The sequence below is a fragment of the Diabrotica virgifera genome, chromosome 3 (assembly GCF_917563875.1).
Source record: "Diabrotica virgifera virgifera chromosome 3, PGI_DIABVI_V3a".
NCBI classification, from domain to species: domain Eukaryota; kingdom Metazoa; phylum Arthropoda; class Insecta; order Coleoptera; family Chrysomelidae; genus Diabrotica; species Diabrotica virgifera.
The window spans coordinates 96,633,469-96,654,011 of NC_065445.1; the positions used below are offsets into that span (position 1 = coordinate 96,633,469).

Sequence of the window (20,543 nt, forward strand, 5' to 3'; positions counted from 1 at the left end):
ATTTCGTGTCAGAAACAGACAAAGAACCAGATAAGCATTATTTAGTTTCGTACATAGTAGTAATGCAAGCGAATGTGATTAGGGATTAATACCAAAAAGACCAACCATTCATGATCATCTCCAGAATCTTGGATGCACTTAAAAACTCCACCATAACACTGAACACAAAGTCCATTGAAAGAATGAGCAAATTTAAATACCTGGGAACTTGGCTTTTTGAAGACTGGCATCGAACAGGGAAGTAAAATGTCGCATTACGCAAGCTCGACAAGCTTTCGTAAAATTCAGGAAGGTACTGACCTGTTCAGAGTTCGATCTTCAACTGAGACTAAGGTTTACAAAGGTTTACAAAGTGCTACGTATGGGTCGGTGCTGCTGTATGGCGTAGAGAGCTGGACACTCAAAACGAGGGATATAAACATATTAGAAGCTTTGTGGCTTTATCGCCGTATATAGATGTCCTTTCGAAACCATCAAGAAAAGGAAAACGGCATATCTAGGTCACACCATGCGAAATGAAAAATACCAGCTCATCCAACTTATAATTGAAGGTAAAATTGAAGGCAAGAGAGTGGGACGCAAGAAAATGTCCTGACTCCGAAACATAAAGCAATGTACAGGTATTAACTACATACAGTCTGATACATATTAAAAGAAACAGAGAGTTAATGAAAAATGTGATCGCTAAAACGGTGCGGACATGCGACAAAACGTTCAAACACTGTGTTTATAGCTTTGTTTAACAATAAAAAAATTAATTTTTAGCAATGCAAATAATCCAACAGGGTATAATTTGACTTGAACTTGCAAATGCTGCAAGCAGAAGTGCTATTTTATTTTTTAATCAAAAGTTATTCGGAATGACCCAAACAATACAAAAAAAGTTTTGTTTTGCGAAAAATCACTTTTGATCTGCCGTTAACATAGGGGAGGAGGGGGTAACAAGGCACCATCGGCCAAGATTCAGTTTTTCATTGTTCAAGGTCTCAGGTAAAAGAATCCGAACATAGTTGCCGGTCCTCAGGTTTTGCATACTCAAATGCTTCCAGGGCCTGCCCTATTAATTCCCAGTAAATATATGAAGTAACTATATTAAGTTTCTGGGAATGCCACAATGGACTAATTTCATCGTAACGTTAAAATTATGTTGCATGATTACAATTTGTGGTCAAAAACGACAACAAATCTAATAGAAAAATAAATTTCTAATAAATGTAATTGGTGAAAAATCATCTATATAAATCTAACTTCTGGTTACCAACATTCAAGCTACAATAACATTGAAAAAAATACAGAAAAATAAAATAGAAATATATCGGACATCATTGTCTTATATATAATCAATAACTCATACTAACTGAACTTATTAACATCAGTTTGAGTCAATTTAAGAGGTCTCTTGCAAGGTGAAATATTTATTATGTAATACATTTTTTTAATTGTAAGATTTGTATAATTGTATGTATATTACTTCTTCTTCTTGTAGTGCCTATCCGTTTCGGATGTTGGCGACCATAATGGCAATCTGTACTTTGCACACTGCTTCTCTAAAAAGATTTGTGGTTGTTGTGTTGAACCAAGTACGTAGATTTTTCAGCCAGGAAATCCTTCGCCTTCCTAGTCATTGTTTTGCTTCTACTTTTCCCATTAATATTTTTAAGTATTTTACTTATTTTAAGTATTTTACCTAAATATCTGTTGATGTTTTTAGGTTTACTGTTCTATGTTTAGTTGTTGTACATTCAAAGGTTATTATTTTTGTAAAGATTCTAACTTTTTCTTTATTGTATTTTAATGTTATTGGGGTTATCCCGTTAATAAATATATTTAAAAAAACACACCTAATCCATATAGGTATCACACTTTATTATGACTTATGCTATATGTACATAACGCTATTTGCTTACACATTACTTAAACAAAGGTTCTATAGCCCTCAAAAATTCTTCATGGAATTTGTGATTGCTAAAACGGTCGGTTGAAGCCCTTGCCTTCGATCTAATCTCATTAACCTCGGCATCATCCAATTGCAAAATGAATTTAATTATGTGAGCAAACTCGTCAGGAGTTTGAGCTAAAAACCCTAGTCTAGATCCCTCTGAAGTTTCTATAATATCCAATAAAGGTCCTCCTGATCTATGCGCCACCATTATGAGACCTGCTGCCATCTGTTCGACTACGCTAATACCAAAATGTTCGTCAAGCATAGTGTGGATACCGATCCAGGAATTTTTAAATTCCTCTAATAAATCACCATAGTTAATGTTAACCTTAAATTCTACGTTGTTTTCTAGGCTTAAATGCTTACTAAAGTCTTTTAAATCTTTCACTCTCCTACTGTCTTCTGCATTTCTACAACTACCACATAACACTAGAGTTATGTTGTTGAATACATCTTCTGGCACTATTTCACGCAGCTCATATAACGCTTGCAGTTGTAAAGGGTGGTCCTTCTCAGGTCTAAATTGAGCCAGAGACATTATTCTAATATTCTTTGGTCGAGTTTTGTCTCTTTGGATTTTTTTGAGATGATCAGTCTCGCAAGGTGGATATACAAGATGAAGCGGTCGGTTCCAAAGTGAGTTGAGATGTTCCATCGTGAATGTAGAGTTCACTAAATTTATATCAGATGATTGGCCTGCTAGAGAATAAGCCTAAAAATAAATGATCAAGATATTAAAAAAAGAAGTTTTTAACAAATATTTTAAACAAGTATGATTTAATAAAAATTTAAATAAGCCTCAGAAAACAGAAAATATGGTACAAGATAGTAAATATTTAGTACATATGACGCTATGAGATTCAAGTGGCCTAACCAATAATGTTACCAAAACGCGTGTATTACATTAAAGTTATCCCTTATTAAGTATTTTCAGACGTGGAGTGGCTCAAGCAATATTCAGCTACCGATCGGTAAATGTCGCCGTAAGTTCGTTTTGCATAATAATTCTCATATCTCAAAACGTAATTCTTACCTAACTGACATATACTGTGAGTTAGACACTATGTATATGAAAGTAGTTGACAGTTCTCAATAAAGCACACGTATTTTTTTATTTTTAAACTTTTCATCATAAACAATGCTATAAAGGACTGTAATTTACATCTCTGAAGGTAGGTATGACAGCTAGAAAAAAAATGTATTTAATGTCATCCACATGAAATCAGAAACCTTTTTCCACGAAACAAATAGAGAGTAACATCACTAACACAAAAATTGCTTACGATAAATCTAAAGTTGAATGGATGAAAATACAATCCGTTTAAAAAAAATAAGCCATTTATAATTTAGTATAAATATTTCAACAACGAATTCTACTCTGGGCTAATTAGCAAAATTCATGGAAAAGTTATTTACCAGCAATTTTATTGCTGGAATCGAATTATAAGATCCTATATATTAATAATATAGGTATGCAAAGTCCGTAGATAGTGTGCTACTTTTTTTATAAACAAAATGGCACCCAAAAATCGTGTTTTTTTCAATTTTTGCTCTATAACTCCAAAGATTTTAACTTTACACCAAAAACACCCCAATAAAAATTCACCGCAATTAAATTCTGCATAGAGATAAGTTTTTCCGATTTTCTCCGACGAAAATTTTCCTCGGAAAATGCGGGTTTTCCCAACAAAATCTCTAATTTTCAAATAAAGTTTTAGATAAGTAATTATTAATCAATAATTAAATAACTTAGTGAGATCAAAGCTTTCTTGGTATAGATTGTAATTCCAGAAGCCGGTGAAAATTAAACGAATATTTTAGCAACAATTCAATTGTTAATTAACAATTTACGATTGCAATAATAACCAAAATAATCATGATACATTGATCAAACTTATAAAGATTATAAAGATGAGATGCTTATTTAATATTTTATCGACAAAATATAAATTTTTCGTTTTTTTGCATAACCTTTAAATTTTGAAAAAAAAATAGTTATAATACGCTGGTCTAATTAGTAAAGTACAAAGAAAGGTTATTTACCAGCAATTTTATTGCTGGAATCGAATATTATGATCCTATATATTAATAATATAGCTATGCAAAGTCCGCAGATAATGTGCTACTTTTTTTATTAACAAAATGGCGCCCCCAAATCGTGTTGTTTTACGTGTTTCTCGAGTTACTCGTGTTTCGAGTTATTTAACTATTGGTAGATCATTTCTTATCTAAAACTTTATTTGAAATTTAAAGATTTTGTTGGGAAAACCCGCATTTTCCGAGGAAAATTTTCGTCGGAGCAGATCGGGAAAAACATGTCTATATGCAGAATTTAATTTCGGTGAATTTTTATTAGAGTGTTTTTGGTGTAGAATTAAAATGTTCGGAGTTATGGAGCAAAAATTGAAAAAAAACACGATTTGGGGGCGCTATTTTGTTAATAAAAAAAGTAGCACACTATCTGCGGACTTTGCATACCTATATTATTAATATATATAATCATAAGCTTCGATTCCAGTAATAAAATTGCTGGTAAATAACTTTTCCCAAAAATGGCCTATTCTCCGATAATCAGCCCAGACTATTCATTCTATTCAATGAAACAGATGTAAAAAAAAGAGTGTGTGTACTTTGTACGCACGTAAGAAGTTATACTTCTATTATTATGATTTCAATGAAACAAAAATATTAAACATTATTTTAATTGTATTTTTAAATAAAAATAACGTTATTACGTCAATTTTTATGAACTGGAGCCTTCCCGCAATTGCTTTTCTCTTGAGGAATCTTAGAAAATCTAAAAAACGTCAGATTTTCTACAGAAAATCTAAAAAACGTCTGATTTTCTATACAAATGTTGAATTTTAATTTTAATAGAAGTATAACTTCTCACGTGCGTACAAAGTACACACACACACACACTCTCTTTTTTTCTATATTAATAAGTCCAATAATATAATATACACCTGATAGTTATTTATGATATAATGTACTTTTTAACACGTATATCATACAATATGTTTTCTACAAACGTTATAAATTTATAAAATACAATATTTTTGTTAATTGCTGAAACCATGAAACCTATGGTCCGTAAAAGGTAGAACTGGTTGTCTACACTCGAGGGGAATGTCTAAAAATTCCTTAGCGAAAATATTATACAGTTACATAAACTGGTTTTTTTTAGAAACGTGTTAAAGATGCAATAATACAGTTTAAATTAAATTTTAAAAAACCTTTTAAACCACCTTTTTCAAATTGCGCAAGTTGTACTATTAATATTAATGTTAATAAATGAAATATAAATATTTTGACGTTTCACAATTTGACAATTCACTTTTAACTGCAGTGCCTTAAAAATTTTAAAGCACTAATGCCTTAAAGTAGTATTTTTAACGCTCCTATGGAGTGCTAAAAATTGCATTTTTAACACGGTTGTAGAAAAAACTATTTAAAAAGTCAGTACAACTATAAACTCACTTTTGTTTCTGTTCTTACAACTTTTAAAACCAGGGCACAAAATATCTATGATATTTATATAAACATCAAAATATCGGATATATATGATATACACTCACCGGCAGAGAAAACGGGCACCCCAAAAAATGGGTAATTTTTAATGTCTTGTATTTCCTAAACCTGATGTCCGATTTAAGTAATTTTTTTAATATGTTATAGCCTTATTCTTTATCAATATCGCTGTAATAATATTGTTGCTAGACAGGTACATTGTCATTGTATACAGGGTGTACGAATCAAACTGTGTTTTTTTCTTAAACTTTGGAACACCCTGTGGAATGTTCTAGCTTTTAAAAAATACTGAAATTATAACCAAACTATAGCCTCAGGTTTTCTTAACATTCTGTTTTTTGATTCATTCGCTTATGTTGGATAATAAAAAAGTTAAGCACTTTAACAACTACCCCTGTTTTTCGTTAATAAGGGTGTTTTTAAATAAGTACGGCAAACTTTAAGGGGTAATTCTGCATGATAAAATAATGACAGTTTTCTTTATAAACGTATGCCCGCAAATGCTTCGTTTCCGAGATAGGGGGTGTTGAAATTGTTCTTACAAACTGACAATTTATTTATTTCTCTAAAACGGCTTGTGATATGCAAATGAAATTTGGTAGATTTTAAGAGGTAGTTATTGCGCATTTTTTGGCGTACAATTAAGAATTTTATATTCACCTTTGGCGTGCATACGGGTATAAATATTTTAGATATATCCCGTATGCACGCCAATGGTGAATATAAAATTCTCAATTGTATGCCAAAAAATGCGCAATAACTAGCTCTTAAAATCTACCAAATTTCATTTGCATATCACAAACAGTTTTAGAGCAATAAATAAATCGTCAGTTTGTAAGAACAATTTCAACACCCCCTATCTCAGAAACGAAGTATTTGCGGGCATAAGTTTATAAAGCAAACTGTCATTATTTTATCATGCAGAATTACCCCTTAAAGCTTGCCGTACTTATTGAAAAACACCCTGTATTGACGAAAAACAGGGGTAGTTGTTAAAGTGCCTAACTTTTTTATTATCCAACATAAGCGAATGAATAAAAAAACAGAATGTTAAGAAAATCTGTGGCTATAGTTGGGGTTTAATTTTAGTATTTTATAAAGCTAGAACATTCCACAGGGTGTTCCAAAGTTTGAGAAAAAAACACAGTTTGATTCGTACACCCTGTATACAATGACAATGTACCTGTCTAGCAACAATATTATTACAGCGATATTGATAAAGAATAAGGCTATAACATATTAAAAAAATTACTTAAATCGGACATCAGGTTTAGGAAATACAAGACATTAAAAATGACCCATTTTTTGGGGTGCCCGTTTTCTCTGCCGGTGAGTGTATATCCGATATATATCCAAAATGTGATATTTATGATATTTTGGAAAACATTTCAATAGAGAAACTAAATTTACCAAAATAAGACTATAAATGTAGAATGTAACAATATAAAAGATATATTTTTACTTTAAATAAAAAATACAAAAATACAATAGTATAAAAGATATATTTTTACTTAAATAAAAAATACAAAAATATAAACGTACGTATGGTTGTATGTTACATAAACAGAAAACAAAATGATACGAGTATCCAAGTAACAACTAAATTAACTAAAAATATTGAAAACATTAACTTAAGAGGAAACAGTAGCGATCAACAGGTAGCGAAAACGCGTTCCAAGATTGCGGCTGTAATTTTGAATATTTTTTCGAGATATTTGGCACACATATTCGTAATATACTAAAGAATGGCGGTACAGAGCCCAATTTGAAAAATATATTAATATGTGGAAATTACTCTGTAATTAAATACAATATTAAAAAACGAGCCTGTACCGCCACTAAGAAGAACAAAAAAATACACTTTCTTCAAATAAACTTTTTTATCCGATACCTAGATTTTGTGTCATTTTGGAACTACAAAAATTTTTTATTTCATTAGTAGTTCCAAAATGACACAAAATCTAGGCATCGGATAAAAAAGTTTATTTGAAGAAAGTGTATTTTTTTGTTCTTCTTAATGGCGGTACAGGCTCGTTTTTTTAATATTATATTTAATTACAGAGTAATTTCCACATATTAATATATTTTTCAAATTGGGCTCTGTACCGCCATTCTTTATTATATTACGAATACGTGTACCAAATATCTCGAAAAAATATTCAACATTACAGCCGCAATCTTGTAACGCGTTTTGGCTACCTGTTGATCGCTACTGTATCACCTTAAACATATAGGTATTTCTATTTTTCCAAAATAACTTAAAATTCTGAACATTTAAAAAACAAAATCAAAATTTAGAAAATTAATTAAGATGATGGTTCAATATCGGAAATGTCTGAATCAAAACCAGTAAAGCACCCAAAACTTAATTAATTCTGCCTCTTCATTTTCCATTCTTTCAATTTCCGGTTCAGGCCAAATCCATTCCAAATTGTCATGTTTTTGGTATGAAGAACTGTTTAAATATATTTAAACATGTTTAGCAGCCTTTTCGGTTCCTAAATTATTTCGTAATTTGGAATGCACAAGTCCAAAGCTTGAAAAGCGCCTTTCAATGCTTGCCGTTGAGGCTACTGCTGTAAGTAATTGGTTAATTCGTCCGAGAAATATGTTTTTTCAGGTCAAGCAGATTCAGTGATTGGAACAGACTTCCACCATAATAATGGAGATGTTTTGAAATTTGGACCATACATGAACGACGGAAATGGTTTAGACTTCGAAGTTAGGGCCATTACAAACGGAACAAAATCTGTGTTGATTGAATTTAAATATTCATAAGCCTGTTCTTTTTGTTCGGCAGTAATAGGTCTGGATCCCGCGTATGAAAAAAAAGTTGATTAATAGCAAGCTGCAAATTTGTTAATAGCTTAAGGGTGTCTATTGTCCTTTTCATGAGCATTTTTCAGTGCGTAACAAATGATAGGAAAAAGGGTAAGTCCGTGATAATACACATTTAGGACATTTATTCTAACATGACATTTTATTTAAATCTGACAGTTGTCACATTTTATTTTCAATTTGGAATAAAAACAAATCAAATGTGTTCCTTGCATTTATAAAATGGTATTTTCTTTGATTTGTATACTCTTATAAATTATACAGATTATATTTGTAATATTATTATCTAATTTTAAAAAATTATTTTTTTTTATTATTACGCCATCTATCGACAACTAGAATAACTAGAATAAATGTTATAAATGTCACCGACGAAATGTAATCACCGACGTGTCTTTTTTCTGTCACATACAATTTAATGCGTTAGAAAGAAATCGAAAAACTGTGACGCACTGAAAGATGATCATGAGAAAAAGAATAGTCGAATACACTTTGATATATGGAAACACTGGAACAGGGGCAGTTTTAATTGTGGAACAGGTTAAAAATTTGGAACGGTCAGACTACGAAAACGGCACATTTATTTTGTCCGACAGAACAGACTTAAACTCTCCGAACAGAGATTAAACTCTCATGCAAAAATCAGACTGCTATTTATCACCTGTCATAATTCCTGTCATTTGACATATTCTACATGTTCCACTAATTAAAACGGCCATTTGGTGATAAACAGCATTCTCATTTTTGCATGAGAGTTTAATCTCTGTTCGGAGAGTTTAAGTCTGTTCTGTCGGACAAAATACATGTGCCGTTTTTGTGGTCTGACCGTTTCAAATTTTTAACCTGTTCCACAATTAAAACTTCCCCTGTTCCAGTGTTCCCATATATCAAAGTTTGTCCGACTAGACACCCTTAAGCTATTAACAAATTTTCAGCTAGCTATTAATCAACTTTTTTTTCATACGCGGGATCCAGACCTATAAGTCTTTTTCCCAAAAAGCGATGGTCCAGTAAGTTTGCCAAAAAATGAGGCGAACCTAGAGCCATATTTCTCCTTTTGTAATAAAAGTTCTTAATTTGAATTGGTTGATCTTGATTGATTTGAATTCCTGTTAGAAGGCAAGTCAACGCAGTTGCGACCTTGCCGCTTTTTAACCTTCGTATGTAAAAATTAGTACGAAATAAAATACTGATATATATCACGATATATATAATATCAATATCATGATATATATCACGATATATATCGTGATATATATCATTGGATATATATCCTCGCGCCCTGTTTAAAACACAACTTAACAACCATAACCATAAATAAAAATGACAACAACATATTCTTTAACCGCCGTCATATTGGATAACTTTTGGCATGAATTTTTGATGAATTCGTGCCCATTTACATTTACTCCCAATAGCGCCTAAAGAAGTATAACTTCAAAAAAGCAAAATTCTGTTGTTCCCTTAAACCTAAGTAATGGGCTATATCCTAACAACTGTAAATTTGACGTGAAGAAAAAAGCTGACCTAATGGAATTAATCCAGTTTATACACTCCATCCATCACAATTTTTATGTAAACCTGAAGACTGCCGAAGATGTATCTGAAGATTTTATTACCGGTTCTACTGATCTAGAAGAAATGCCAGTTTTACACTTTTAAATGTGTAGAATATTTAATGTACCCACCTCAATTTGAATTCTTAAAAGTCCTTGATCTTTTCTATTATCATTCGTTAAAGTAGTACAATCAAGAATTATTTTTTACTTACTATCAGTATACCAAAACAGCGTAAACCACATATTGCTTCCTAAATGAAAAAGCAAGTGGCCCAACCCACATTTTTGGAAAAAATCGGAAGGTTTTCCATATTATAATTAACTCCTGAATAAATATATTAGAATTCTATATTGTTCGGCAAAAAATTACAATTTTACAAAATTACAATTAAAATTAACAGAGTTTCTAAACCATTTTGGGCTTAGGACACTTTGGATCTCATAGCGCCATGTATATTTAAAACATCTTTTTGTGCGAAAAGTACAAAAAATATAAATACAAAATGTTGGTAGTCTATACTTACCCAAGCAAATATGTGATAATATACCAGTTTTCCCATGGTAAGAATAGGACTCCTTGCTATTATACTCCTATTGTTATACAAGGACTGCCTATTGGACACTCTTTTCAACATATCATTTGTAATAATTGGATAATGTATGTAACAACCTGTCTTGCAACCACCAATGTACTTGAAGATTGGAATTACAAATGTAAAGCCAGTGGTTTCAATAAAAATATCTAAAAGAAATAACAGACACATACAATGTTGGTATTTCAAAAAATAAAAAAAAATGGTTATATTTTATTTTGTTAAATGCTTTTTTTTAGGTAGAAAAAAGAACTTCATCTTATGGTGCCATTCACCTATAGTGAGTTGGCGAATTATCTTAAGGTCTTTTGAGGGATGCAAAAGCTCATCAGTGTTATTTATGCCTGTCCATTTCTTTATATTTTGTAGCCACATTTGTTTGTGACCTACTCCCCTCTTGCCCTCAATCTTTCCTTTAGACAAGGCGAAAACGGAGGGTTCGTTGGGAAAAATATTCCCATGAGATTTTTTTGCATAATTACATTCGTGAGACATCCTAGAATAAGGTTCAAGAAGTCGCCCACGTGAAAAGTGGGCCAAATTTTTTTTAACAATTTTTTTTAATCAAATTGCAAAAATCATTATTTTTGGCCCGGACAATTTTTTTGTAGGTTTTTTGGACCACTCTGGATAAAAAAAGTCTCTTATAATGTTTCTCTAAAGTTGATCGTTTTCGAGTTATAAGCAATTTAAAATTGAAAAAAAAACGAAAAATGGCGATTTTCAAGGCTTAATAACTCGGTTAAAAGTTATTATTATGGAAGTCAGAAACTGACTAAATCAAAGTTTAATGCCTCCCCTACAAGATCCCGAAGAAATTTTTGTCATTATTTTATTACTAAGCTGTTATTTTTAAGTAATAATATTGAACGCCATGCACGTGGTAGGCGGCCGTAAATGTCAGTGCAAGTAAGATGCACAATTGGACTGCCGGAGTGGCATCTCTCTCGCACTCAGCATTTACGGCCGGCTACCACGTGCATGGAGCTCAATATTATTACTTAAAAATAACAGCTTAGTAATAAAATAATGACAAAAATTTCTTCGGGATCTTGTAGGGGGGCATTAAACTTTGATTTAGTCACTTTCTGACTTTCATAATAATAACTTTTGACCGAGTTATTAAGCCTTGAAAATCGCCATTTTTCGTTTTTTCAATTTTAAATTGCGTATAACTCGAAAACAATCAACTTTAGAGAAAAATTATAAGAGACTTTTTTATCCAGAATGGTCCAAAAAACCTACAAAAAAATTGTCCGGGCCAAAAATTTTGATTTTTGCAATTTGAATAAAAAAAATTGTTAAAAAAAATTTGGCCCACTTTTCACGTGGGCGACTTCTTGAACCTTATTCTGGGATGTCTCACGAATGTAATTATGCAAAAAAAGTTTTCGCCTTGTCTACTTGGATGATTAGTTGATAGTATAATACAATTGATCCAAAACAAGGCATCCCAGACATCCAAAGTGAAAGTTATCCTTCAACACCAAATTGTTCTATATGGTCCACATATTGTTCAGTAAAAAGTCACACCATTTTGAGCGTCGGGTTTAAGGGGTAGGGGGGAAAGAAGTCGGTAAATTATGAGTTTTTTTAGGTTTTTCGTCAATATTTCTAAAACTATGCGGTTTAGCGTAAACAATGTTCTATACAAAAATGTTCTACATGAAATTTTAAACAAAAAAGGCCCTATACTATACATAATCCTTCTAAATTGAACGGTTCCAAAGTTACGGAGGTAGTATAGTATAATTGGTGCAAAAAAAGGCCTAACCCCATCATCCCTAATTAAAGTTTTTCTCGAACACCAAATTGTTCTATGTCGTCCACATATTGTTCAGTAAAAAGTTACACCATTTTGGAACAATATTCTATACAAAAATGTTCTACATTAAATTTTAATCGAAAAAGATCCTATGCATATTTGTTCTAAAATCAACGGTTTCGGAGGGTGTAAAGGTGAGGTTTTCAGTATTTCTTATTTTTTTTTTTTGACAAACTATAATATTATTACTGAAGAAACTAATTTTTTTTAACAGGATTGTGTTTTCTAAATATAATTTGCTATGTCACTGGCCGGTGGTATGTTACCGATAAGCCCTTGAAGGAACGTCTACCTCACCAAGAGGCTTCTACAGGCCTAGACCATATAAATTTCTGGTACGGAGAAACCCAGTCTGAACTTTCTATGGACAATGTCGCATAAATATCTTTCCAACAGTAAAATTTTCGTTTCAAATATCATGTAGAACATTTTTGTATAGAACATTGTTTACGCTAAACCGCATAGTTTTAGAAATATTGACGAAAAACCTAAAAAACTCAATTTACCGACTTCTTCCGTTCAAAATGGTGTGACTTTTACTGAACACTATGTGGACCATATAGAACAATTTAGTGTTGGAGGAAAACTTTTATTTTGGATGACGGGGTTAGGTCTTTTTTGGGACCAATAATACTAGACTACCTCCGTAACTTTTTAACAGCACGTTTTAGAAGGATTATGCATAGGACCTTTTTTATTTGAAATTTAATGTAGAATATTTTTGTATAGAACATTGTTCACGCTAATCCGCATAGTTTTAGAAGTATTGACGAAAAACGTAGAAAACTCCGAATTTACAGACTTCTCCACCACCTCCCCCCCAAACCCGACGCTCAAAATGGTGTGACTTTATAATGAACAATGTGTGGACCATATAGAACAATTTCGTGTTGAAGGATAACTTTCACTTTGAATGTCTGGGTTTAGGTCTAGTTATACTATACTATGAGAGATTGCATATTTTTCCCCTCCCAGGAGATGGCCCAGGTATCCAATTTTCCATACCTTGATCAAGTTAAGTAATTCTCTCAGTATTTGCTCTTCTTACGACTTCCTCGTTTCTCGCCTTATATGTTCATGGTATGCGGAACATTCTTCACAAGGTCCGCATTTCAAAGGCCTCCAACTTATTAATGGAAGATATTTTCAACGTCTATATCTCCATGCAATATAACTATATGGACCATATTATTAGCACTTAACCATTTTGTAATGGAGATTGAAGGAAAGATTGTGGTTACAAAGTAGTGGTTTAAATTTAATAAAAGCTGGTCTTGCTTGTTTGGTACAGCATTTTATTTCTTATTGAGGATCCCATTGGTGATTCAACATCATTCAAAAGTATTTGAACGTTTTCACTTGCTTGAATGCAGCATTATCTACTTGCAGATGTAGTCTTAAGAGTAGGTATGCTCTTTCTTATTGCCATGAATTTATCTTCAAGCCATAGAAAAAAGAACTATGAAACTAGAAATGGATTCAAAAAATCTAAAAACAACATAACAACTAAATTTTTATATTACCTACCTGGATTTAACCTATTCAAAGCTTCAAAGCCTAAGAATACAGACCCTAAAGCCTGCCCCAAAAGGGTGAAATAGGGATACATGTTTGCTTCGAGCCATTTTCTTCGATGGAGATAAATAAATTTTATATTTTTGTCTAGATTTACATTTAATCTAGTTCTAACTTTATCCAAGATTTCTTCTGGGGTTGCTTCTACATCACCTGTGTAAATATAGAACTCTGCTTTAGGATACCTAAAAGACAAAATAGCATAGTTATAAATTACAACAAATGATTCATTATTTTCTACAGATCAGAAGGTGATATACAAGGTGTCCGGAAAGATTGGTCATAAATTTATTATACCACAGATTCTGGGGTCAAAAATAGGTTGATTGAACCTCACTTACCTATATACAAGAGGGCACACAAAAAAAAGTTACAGCCCTTTGAGGTTACAAAATGAAAATCGATTTTTTTTCATGTGTCAAAAAATGGGATTTTTTATTGAAATTGGACATGTGGTATTCTTATGGCAGGAACATCATAAAAAAACAACAGTGAAATTTGTACAGCCCATAAAAATTTTATGGGGTTTTGTTTGTTCCCTTAGATCCCCCCAAACTTTTGTGTATGTTCCAATTAAATTATCATTGTGGTACCATTAGTTAAACACATTTTAAAACTTTTTTACCTATTAGTATTTTTTCGAAAAGCCAGTTTTTATCGAGATGCGCCTTCTTTTTTAATATGTTTACATAAAAATTGTATGGGGGTTTCGTTCCTTTAAACCCCCAAATGTTTGTGTACGTTCCAATTAAACTATTATTGCGGTACCATTGGTTAAACACAGTGTTTTTAAAACTGTTTTGCCTCTTAGTATTTTTTCGATAAGGCACCTTTTATCGCGATGTTGCTTCTTCTTTAATACGGTTCAAAATATACCCAAAAATGTAAATTATAAATAAATTTTCATATTATTACCAGGTCTCTATAATTGTACTTAAGCGTACAAATATGTGGTGCATTTGACAAATATTCAAAATATCGCGATAAAAAACAGGCTTTTCAAGAAAGTACTAAGAGGCAAAAAGTTTTAAAAACACTGTGTTTAACTAATAGTACCATTATAATAATTTAATAGGAACGTATTAACTTCAAACTCTTGTGCAGGGCACTTTTCTCATTTTGTTAAAACCTGCTTTAGCCCTGCATTGCTTATTGAAATTTAGTATTCATTGTACTTATACAGGGTGTTTCATTAATAATTGTCCATATAGTAACTGAAGAAACCTTAGCACAAAATACGAAGATTTAACCTAAAACACTTAAATAAAATGTGGTTCCTTACTGAGTTACAGGGTGTTTTATCTAAAAATTTAAAAACTATTTTTGCTCAGCATTTTAAAACTATTCGATGTATCCGTTCCATACTTGGCAGGAAGTATAGGGACTGTACAAACTACTAAATTACGTTAAACGAACGTTTCTGGCTATTACCAGAGGTGTACGACGGGGGAAATGAATGGTTGACCCTTTTCAAATTCTACGCCACTGGTGGAATTGCTATCTTAGTCCAATATTTGGATTCTCCAATACTTTCTATGAAAATAATATACTTTTCATTCGTAACGATAAAGTCATTAGTTTTCGAGATATTTGAAATTGAAAATGCAACGACACAACTATTTTGGTTAATGTATTGTGCCCATTCATTTTTAACTTCTCGAAAAATAATGATTTTATCATTACGAATGAAGAGTATATTATTTACATAGAAAGTATTGGAGAATCTAAAGGTTATGCTAAAATAGCAATTCCATCAGTGGTGTCGAATTTGGAAAGGGTCAACCATTCACTTTTTCCTGTATGCCTCTGGTAGTAGCCAGAAACGTTTATTTAACATCCAATAGTAACGTCTACAGTGTTTACTACAGCACAACTATTTTGGTTAATGTATTGTGCCCATAACTAAAAGTTTTGCTAAAATAGCAATTCCATCAGTGGTGTCGAATTTGGAAAGGGTCAACCATTCACTTTTTCCTGTACGCCTCTGGTAGTAGCCAGAACGTTTATTTAGCATCCAATAGTAGCGTCTACAGTGTCTACACTTTTTGACAAATATGATAAGGATATTTGAAATACTTTTAAAGTACTAGGTAAAAATATTTTTTTTAATTTTAAATCAAACATACCTATTACATAAATATTAACTATTTGTATCAAGTACTTTAAAAGTATTCGACATATCCTTATCATACTTGGCAGAAGGTGTAGGTACCGTACACCATATTAAAATATGTTAAATAAACCTTTATGGCTACTACCAGAGCCGTACGATAGGGGAAAGTGAATGGTTGACCCTTCCCACGTTCTAAGCCACTGGCAGAATTACTATTTCAGTACAATTTGTCGATTCTCCAACACTATATGTAAATAACATACATACTCTCTTCGTACCGATAAAATCATTAGTTTTCGAGATATCTGATGTTAAAATGAAGGAGCACAATAAATAATTAATTGAAAATGACAATTGAATGACATGTCAATGAATGACAGTCCTCCTCAGCTGTTCACGTGGGCTCAAAATGGTTTGACTCAGCCATGTCGTCTTTTTAAAATAAAAAAGAATTTAGATGTAATTTATTCAATTTAAGGGGTTGTTATACCCGATATCTGTGGCTTTTGCCCAGGATCTATGTTTATTATTGTGTCGTTTAGAAATTGCTCTTCTATGAAGGTTTTATAAGAGGACGAAGCTCTGATGATGGCACGTTATGTGTTGAAAGTACTTAGCTGATAATAAAACATTTTTTACACACTATCAATTTTTTTGAGAACATACACTCGTTTGCCGGTTTGACCAATAAATAATTAACCAAAATAGCTGTGCTGTTGCATTTCAACTACAAATATCTCGAAAACTAATGACTTTATCGTTATGAATTAACATTATATTATTTTGATAGAAAGTATTGGAGAATCCAAATATTGGACTAAAATAGTAAAATTCCGCCAGTGGCATAGAATTTGGAAAGGGTCAACCATTCACTTTCCCCCGTCGTACGCCTCTGGTAATAGCCAGAAACGTTTATTTAACATAATTTAGTAGTTTGTACAGTACCTATACTTCCTGCCAAGTATGAAAAGGATACGTCAAACAGTTTTAAAATGCTGAGCCAAAATAGTTTTTAATTTTTTAGATAAAACACCCTGTAACTCAGTAAGGAAGCACATTTTATTTAAGTGTTTTAGGTTAAATCTTAGTATTTTGTGCTAAGGTTTCTCCAGTTACTATATGGACAATTATTAATGAAACACGGTATTTCATTAATAATTTCAAACACCCTGTATGAAGACAAGTATATAATTTTAAATTATATACCCAATAGAAACACAATAAACTGACCTGAACAAATTAATATCAAGGCTTGTTTAAGCTTGAGCCCAGAAACAGACGAGCCACTCTGCAGCACTACTGAGTGAAGCCACAAAGTAGCTTAGACAGGCGATTTTGTAGCACCAATGATTTTGTAATGGATGCCACTATGTTCGTCTGTTTCTTTGCTAAGAAATAGATACTACACTAGGAGGCCAAAGATAATTAGATGATTGATACATATCTGGAATTCGGAAGTAAACTACACTATATGTCAGTTCGAGCAACTGTGTTTAGCATGTGTTTGCAACAAAGTTTAGAGCACTTACGATGTTAATAAAAATCTGATATATCCCATAATTGGTTGAATGACAATATGACCATATTTTAATGATAATATAACCAATTTGTATAATCCAACTAATAAAATAAGTGGATTAAAGGAACTTATGGTTCTAGTTTCGAACAAGGGTAGACAGTTTACGGATATGAAATTTATATCGATTAATTCTGTTTCACTTACTGATGATTGTACAATATTCTCGATTTGAAAATTGTCTCTCAAAATATAAATGATGTAAAACAGTTGGAAGGTTGTGGACTGGGATACTAGAAAGATGATGAATTTATGTTCACTGTATAGAAGTGTATGAGAAATTATTATAAAGTTAAAAAAGACACAATAGGTAAATCTCTCAAGGTAAATTATAGGATTTCCAAATACTAAAATAAAATAGTGCTTACTTTTTCTGAAGTGCTTGTAATGCTACCCATAAGACTTTCTCTCCTCCACCTCCTGCATTACAGTAGGGATGAAATATGCCTACCCTTAATTTACTGGAAAGATTCTTTAGTTTATCAACAGTGTATTTTCTTTTTAAATATAAGTAATATACTGGAACAACAATTCCGACAGAAAGCACCACAAATATTACAACAGCAAGGATTAACTTAATAATAAAAAGCAGGAACTGTCTAAAAAATAAGAAAAAAAATATTAATGTGAAATGCTGGAATTGTTAATTATTATTACTTACATCATTTTGACTACCCCACGCATCTTGCATATGATAAGATTTACAAAATTACAAAAAAGTCATTGGTATGTATGAGTTCATATTTAACAAAATATTGTTAAAATACTATGTTTATCAGTCTTAAAAATATTGACGTTCAAATCTTCCATAGGTAAAAAAAAATATCAATATCTTTGACATTTTCAGATTTGTCTACTTGTCCCTTGTCCCTTGTCCACGTCTACGTTGATTGACCTTCATTGAGTTTGACAGCGGAGGTTGAAAATCTTCTTTTCCTTCAAATCATGACTGTCTCTATTTTAACCATATTTAGATGTGGCAGCTCTGTCAAGATGGAAACTAGAGGGCCGATATATAGATATTTTTTTATATCCGCTCTAGACCCACAAAATTATTGTATTATAGCGGGAGCAATAGGATTTTAAAGAGCACATATTTTATTAAATTAATATAAAATATTGTTTATTTTACTTAGTGTTATGTTCGTGTAAAACTCCCTTAACCATGAATGTAGGTTGGTACTACTGTCATCTGAACGACAGCTGTCACATACTTAATACTGCGATAGAAAATGGAAACCATGTGCATAATTCTTTAAAATAAAGTATTTTACATCGAGTATTATTTCATTACAAATACTTACGTCCTTTAAGTACAAAGGACTTGACATTTGGCGACGAGGATAATGGATACAAATATTACAGACACTACATCAACTACAACGTTCCAACTACAGCCGGTACAAACACGAGTTCCTCGACTACAACTGCGATAGTTGCACCTGCTACAGCTCCAGTAATGTCTACACAAGTTTCTACATTCCAGTTTTCCGTTGAACCTTTTAACCAGACAGCTACAAAATGGTCCAGGTGGGTAAAACGGCTGGAAGGAGCATACAAAGTTTTTAAAATTCCAGAGGAAATGAAATTGCCCTATTTACTACATTACATGGGGTCGGAAGCATACGATACACTGTGCGATAAACTAGCTCCAGAGGTCCCTGAAGACAAGTCATATGAGGATACAGTTAAGTTAATGGATAATTTTTACAACCCTGCACCACTTGAAATTGCTGAAATATTTAGGTTTCAATCAAAAAGACAAGCAGAAGGCGAAAGTATACAAGAATACCTACATTCTCTACAGAAACTTGCCATAAACTGCAACTTTTCCACATATTTAAAAAGTGCTATACGAAATCAGTTTGTTTTTGGTTTACAGTCAAAGAGGATTCAAGCCAGACTATTAGAAACAAAGGGATTGGACTTGGACCGAGCCGTAGAAATTGCAGCAAGCATGGAAACTTCAGAAAAGGATAGTAATCAATTTTCTCACAACAATAATTACAATCAGGCTAGTATAAATGTTTTAAATGCGAAAGCAAAAAGTTTTCATAAAAATACAAACACTAGTAAATTTAATGATAATAATACAGTAAATAATCATAGTAGCTCTCCTAATAATACTTTTACAATGTCAAATAACCGTAATAGGGCTTGTTATAGATGCGGAGACACCTCGCATTTAGCCGATAAATGTAATAAAAAGCATTTAATCTGTAACTTTTGTAAAAACGTCGGACACATTCAAAAAGTTTGTTTAAAGGCACAACAAAATTCACACAGGCAAGTAAATTCAGTAAACTCTGCTCAAGAGGTCTTAGAAGTAAATGCTGGAAATTGCAAAGATAAATTTTTTATAAATTTAAAAGTGAATGGTAATATTTTAAATTTTGAAATTGATTCTGGCGCTGCTGTTACAATCATAAACAAAAATATATTTGAAAAATATTTTCCTGCATTACAATTACAAAAATCGGATGTTAAATTAACTACATACTGCAAAAATAATTTGAATGTTTTAGGTTTAGTTTCAGTGGAGGTTGAGCACCAGGAATTAAAGCACACTCTAAAGTTGTATGTGGTGGATGGTGATGGCTACTCACTGGTTGGTCGAGAGTGGATACATGCTCTGGAAATCAATTTACATCAGGTAAATACAATTCTACATGAAAATTTTGAAATTGCAACTTTGTTAGATAAATATAAACATTTATTTGAAAAGTCAGTTGGTGAAATAAAAGGGTTAGAGGCTGAAATTTATCTAAAACCTGGTACTAAAGCAAAATTTTGTAAGGCCCGTCCTGTAGCTTTTGCATTACGCCCTAAAGTTGAGGCAGAATTAGAGTCCTTAGTAAATCAGGGAGTCTTAAAGAAAGTAGCATTTTCGGACTGGGCAACTCCTATTGTTCCTGTAGTTAAACAAAATGGGGACATACGCATTTGTGGTGATTTTAAAATCACATTAAACCCTTGCATTGAAGTGGATGA

At 32.1% G+C, this 20,543-nt stretch overlaps 1 protein-coding gene across 1 annotated transcript; it reads right to left on the reverse strand.

The window, feature by feature from the left end:
* Nucleotides 1–1,845: 1,845 nt before the first annotated feature.
* Nucleotides 1,846–18,461, reverse strand: LOC126881956 (GDP-Man:Man(3)GlcNAc(2)-PP-Dol alpha-1,2-mannosyltransferase). Its single transcript, XM_050646700.1, has 5 exons — nt 18,214–18,461; nt 17,921–18,151; nt 13,816–14,048; nt 10,395–10,612; nt 1,846–2,654 (listed from the first exon to the last, which is right to left on the reverse strand). Exons 1-5 carry the CDS (start codon nt 18,234–18,236, stop codon nt 1,911–1,913), a joined length of 1,449 nt encoding a protein of 482 aa, XP_050502657.1. The 5' UTR covers nt 18,237–18,461; the 3' UTR covers nt 1,846–1,910.
* Between the last annotated feature and the right edge of the window lie 2,082 nt (nt 18,462–20,543).

Excerpts from the sequence above, each read along its gene's own strand:
- LOC126881956 (XM_050646700.1), bottom strand. The coding sequence starts at position 18,236 with ATGCGTGGGGTAGTCAAAATGAT. Across the intron at positions 18,152-18,213 it reads CGTGGGGTAGTCAAAATGAT|ACAGTTCCTGCTTTTTATTA; the intron begins GTAAGTAATAAT and ends CTTATTTTTTAG. Across the intron at positions 10,613-13,815 it reads TTTGAATAGGTTAAATCCAG|ATATTTTTATTGAAACCACT; the intron begins GTAGGTAATATA and ends TATTTCTTTTAG.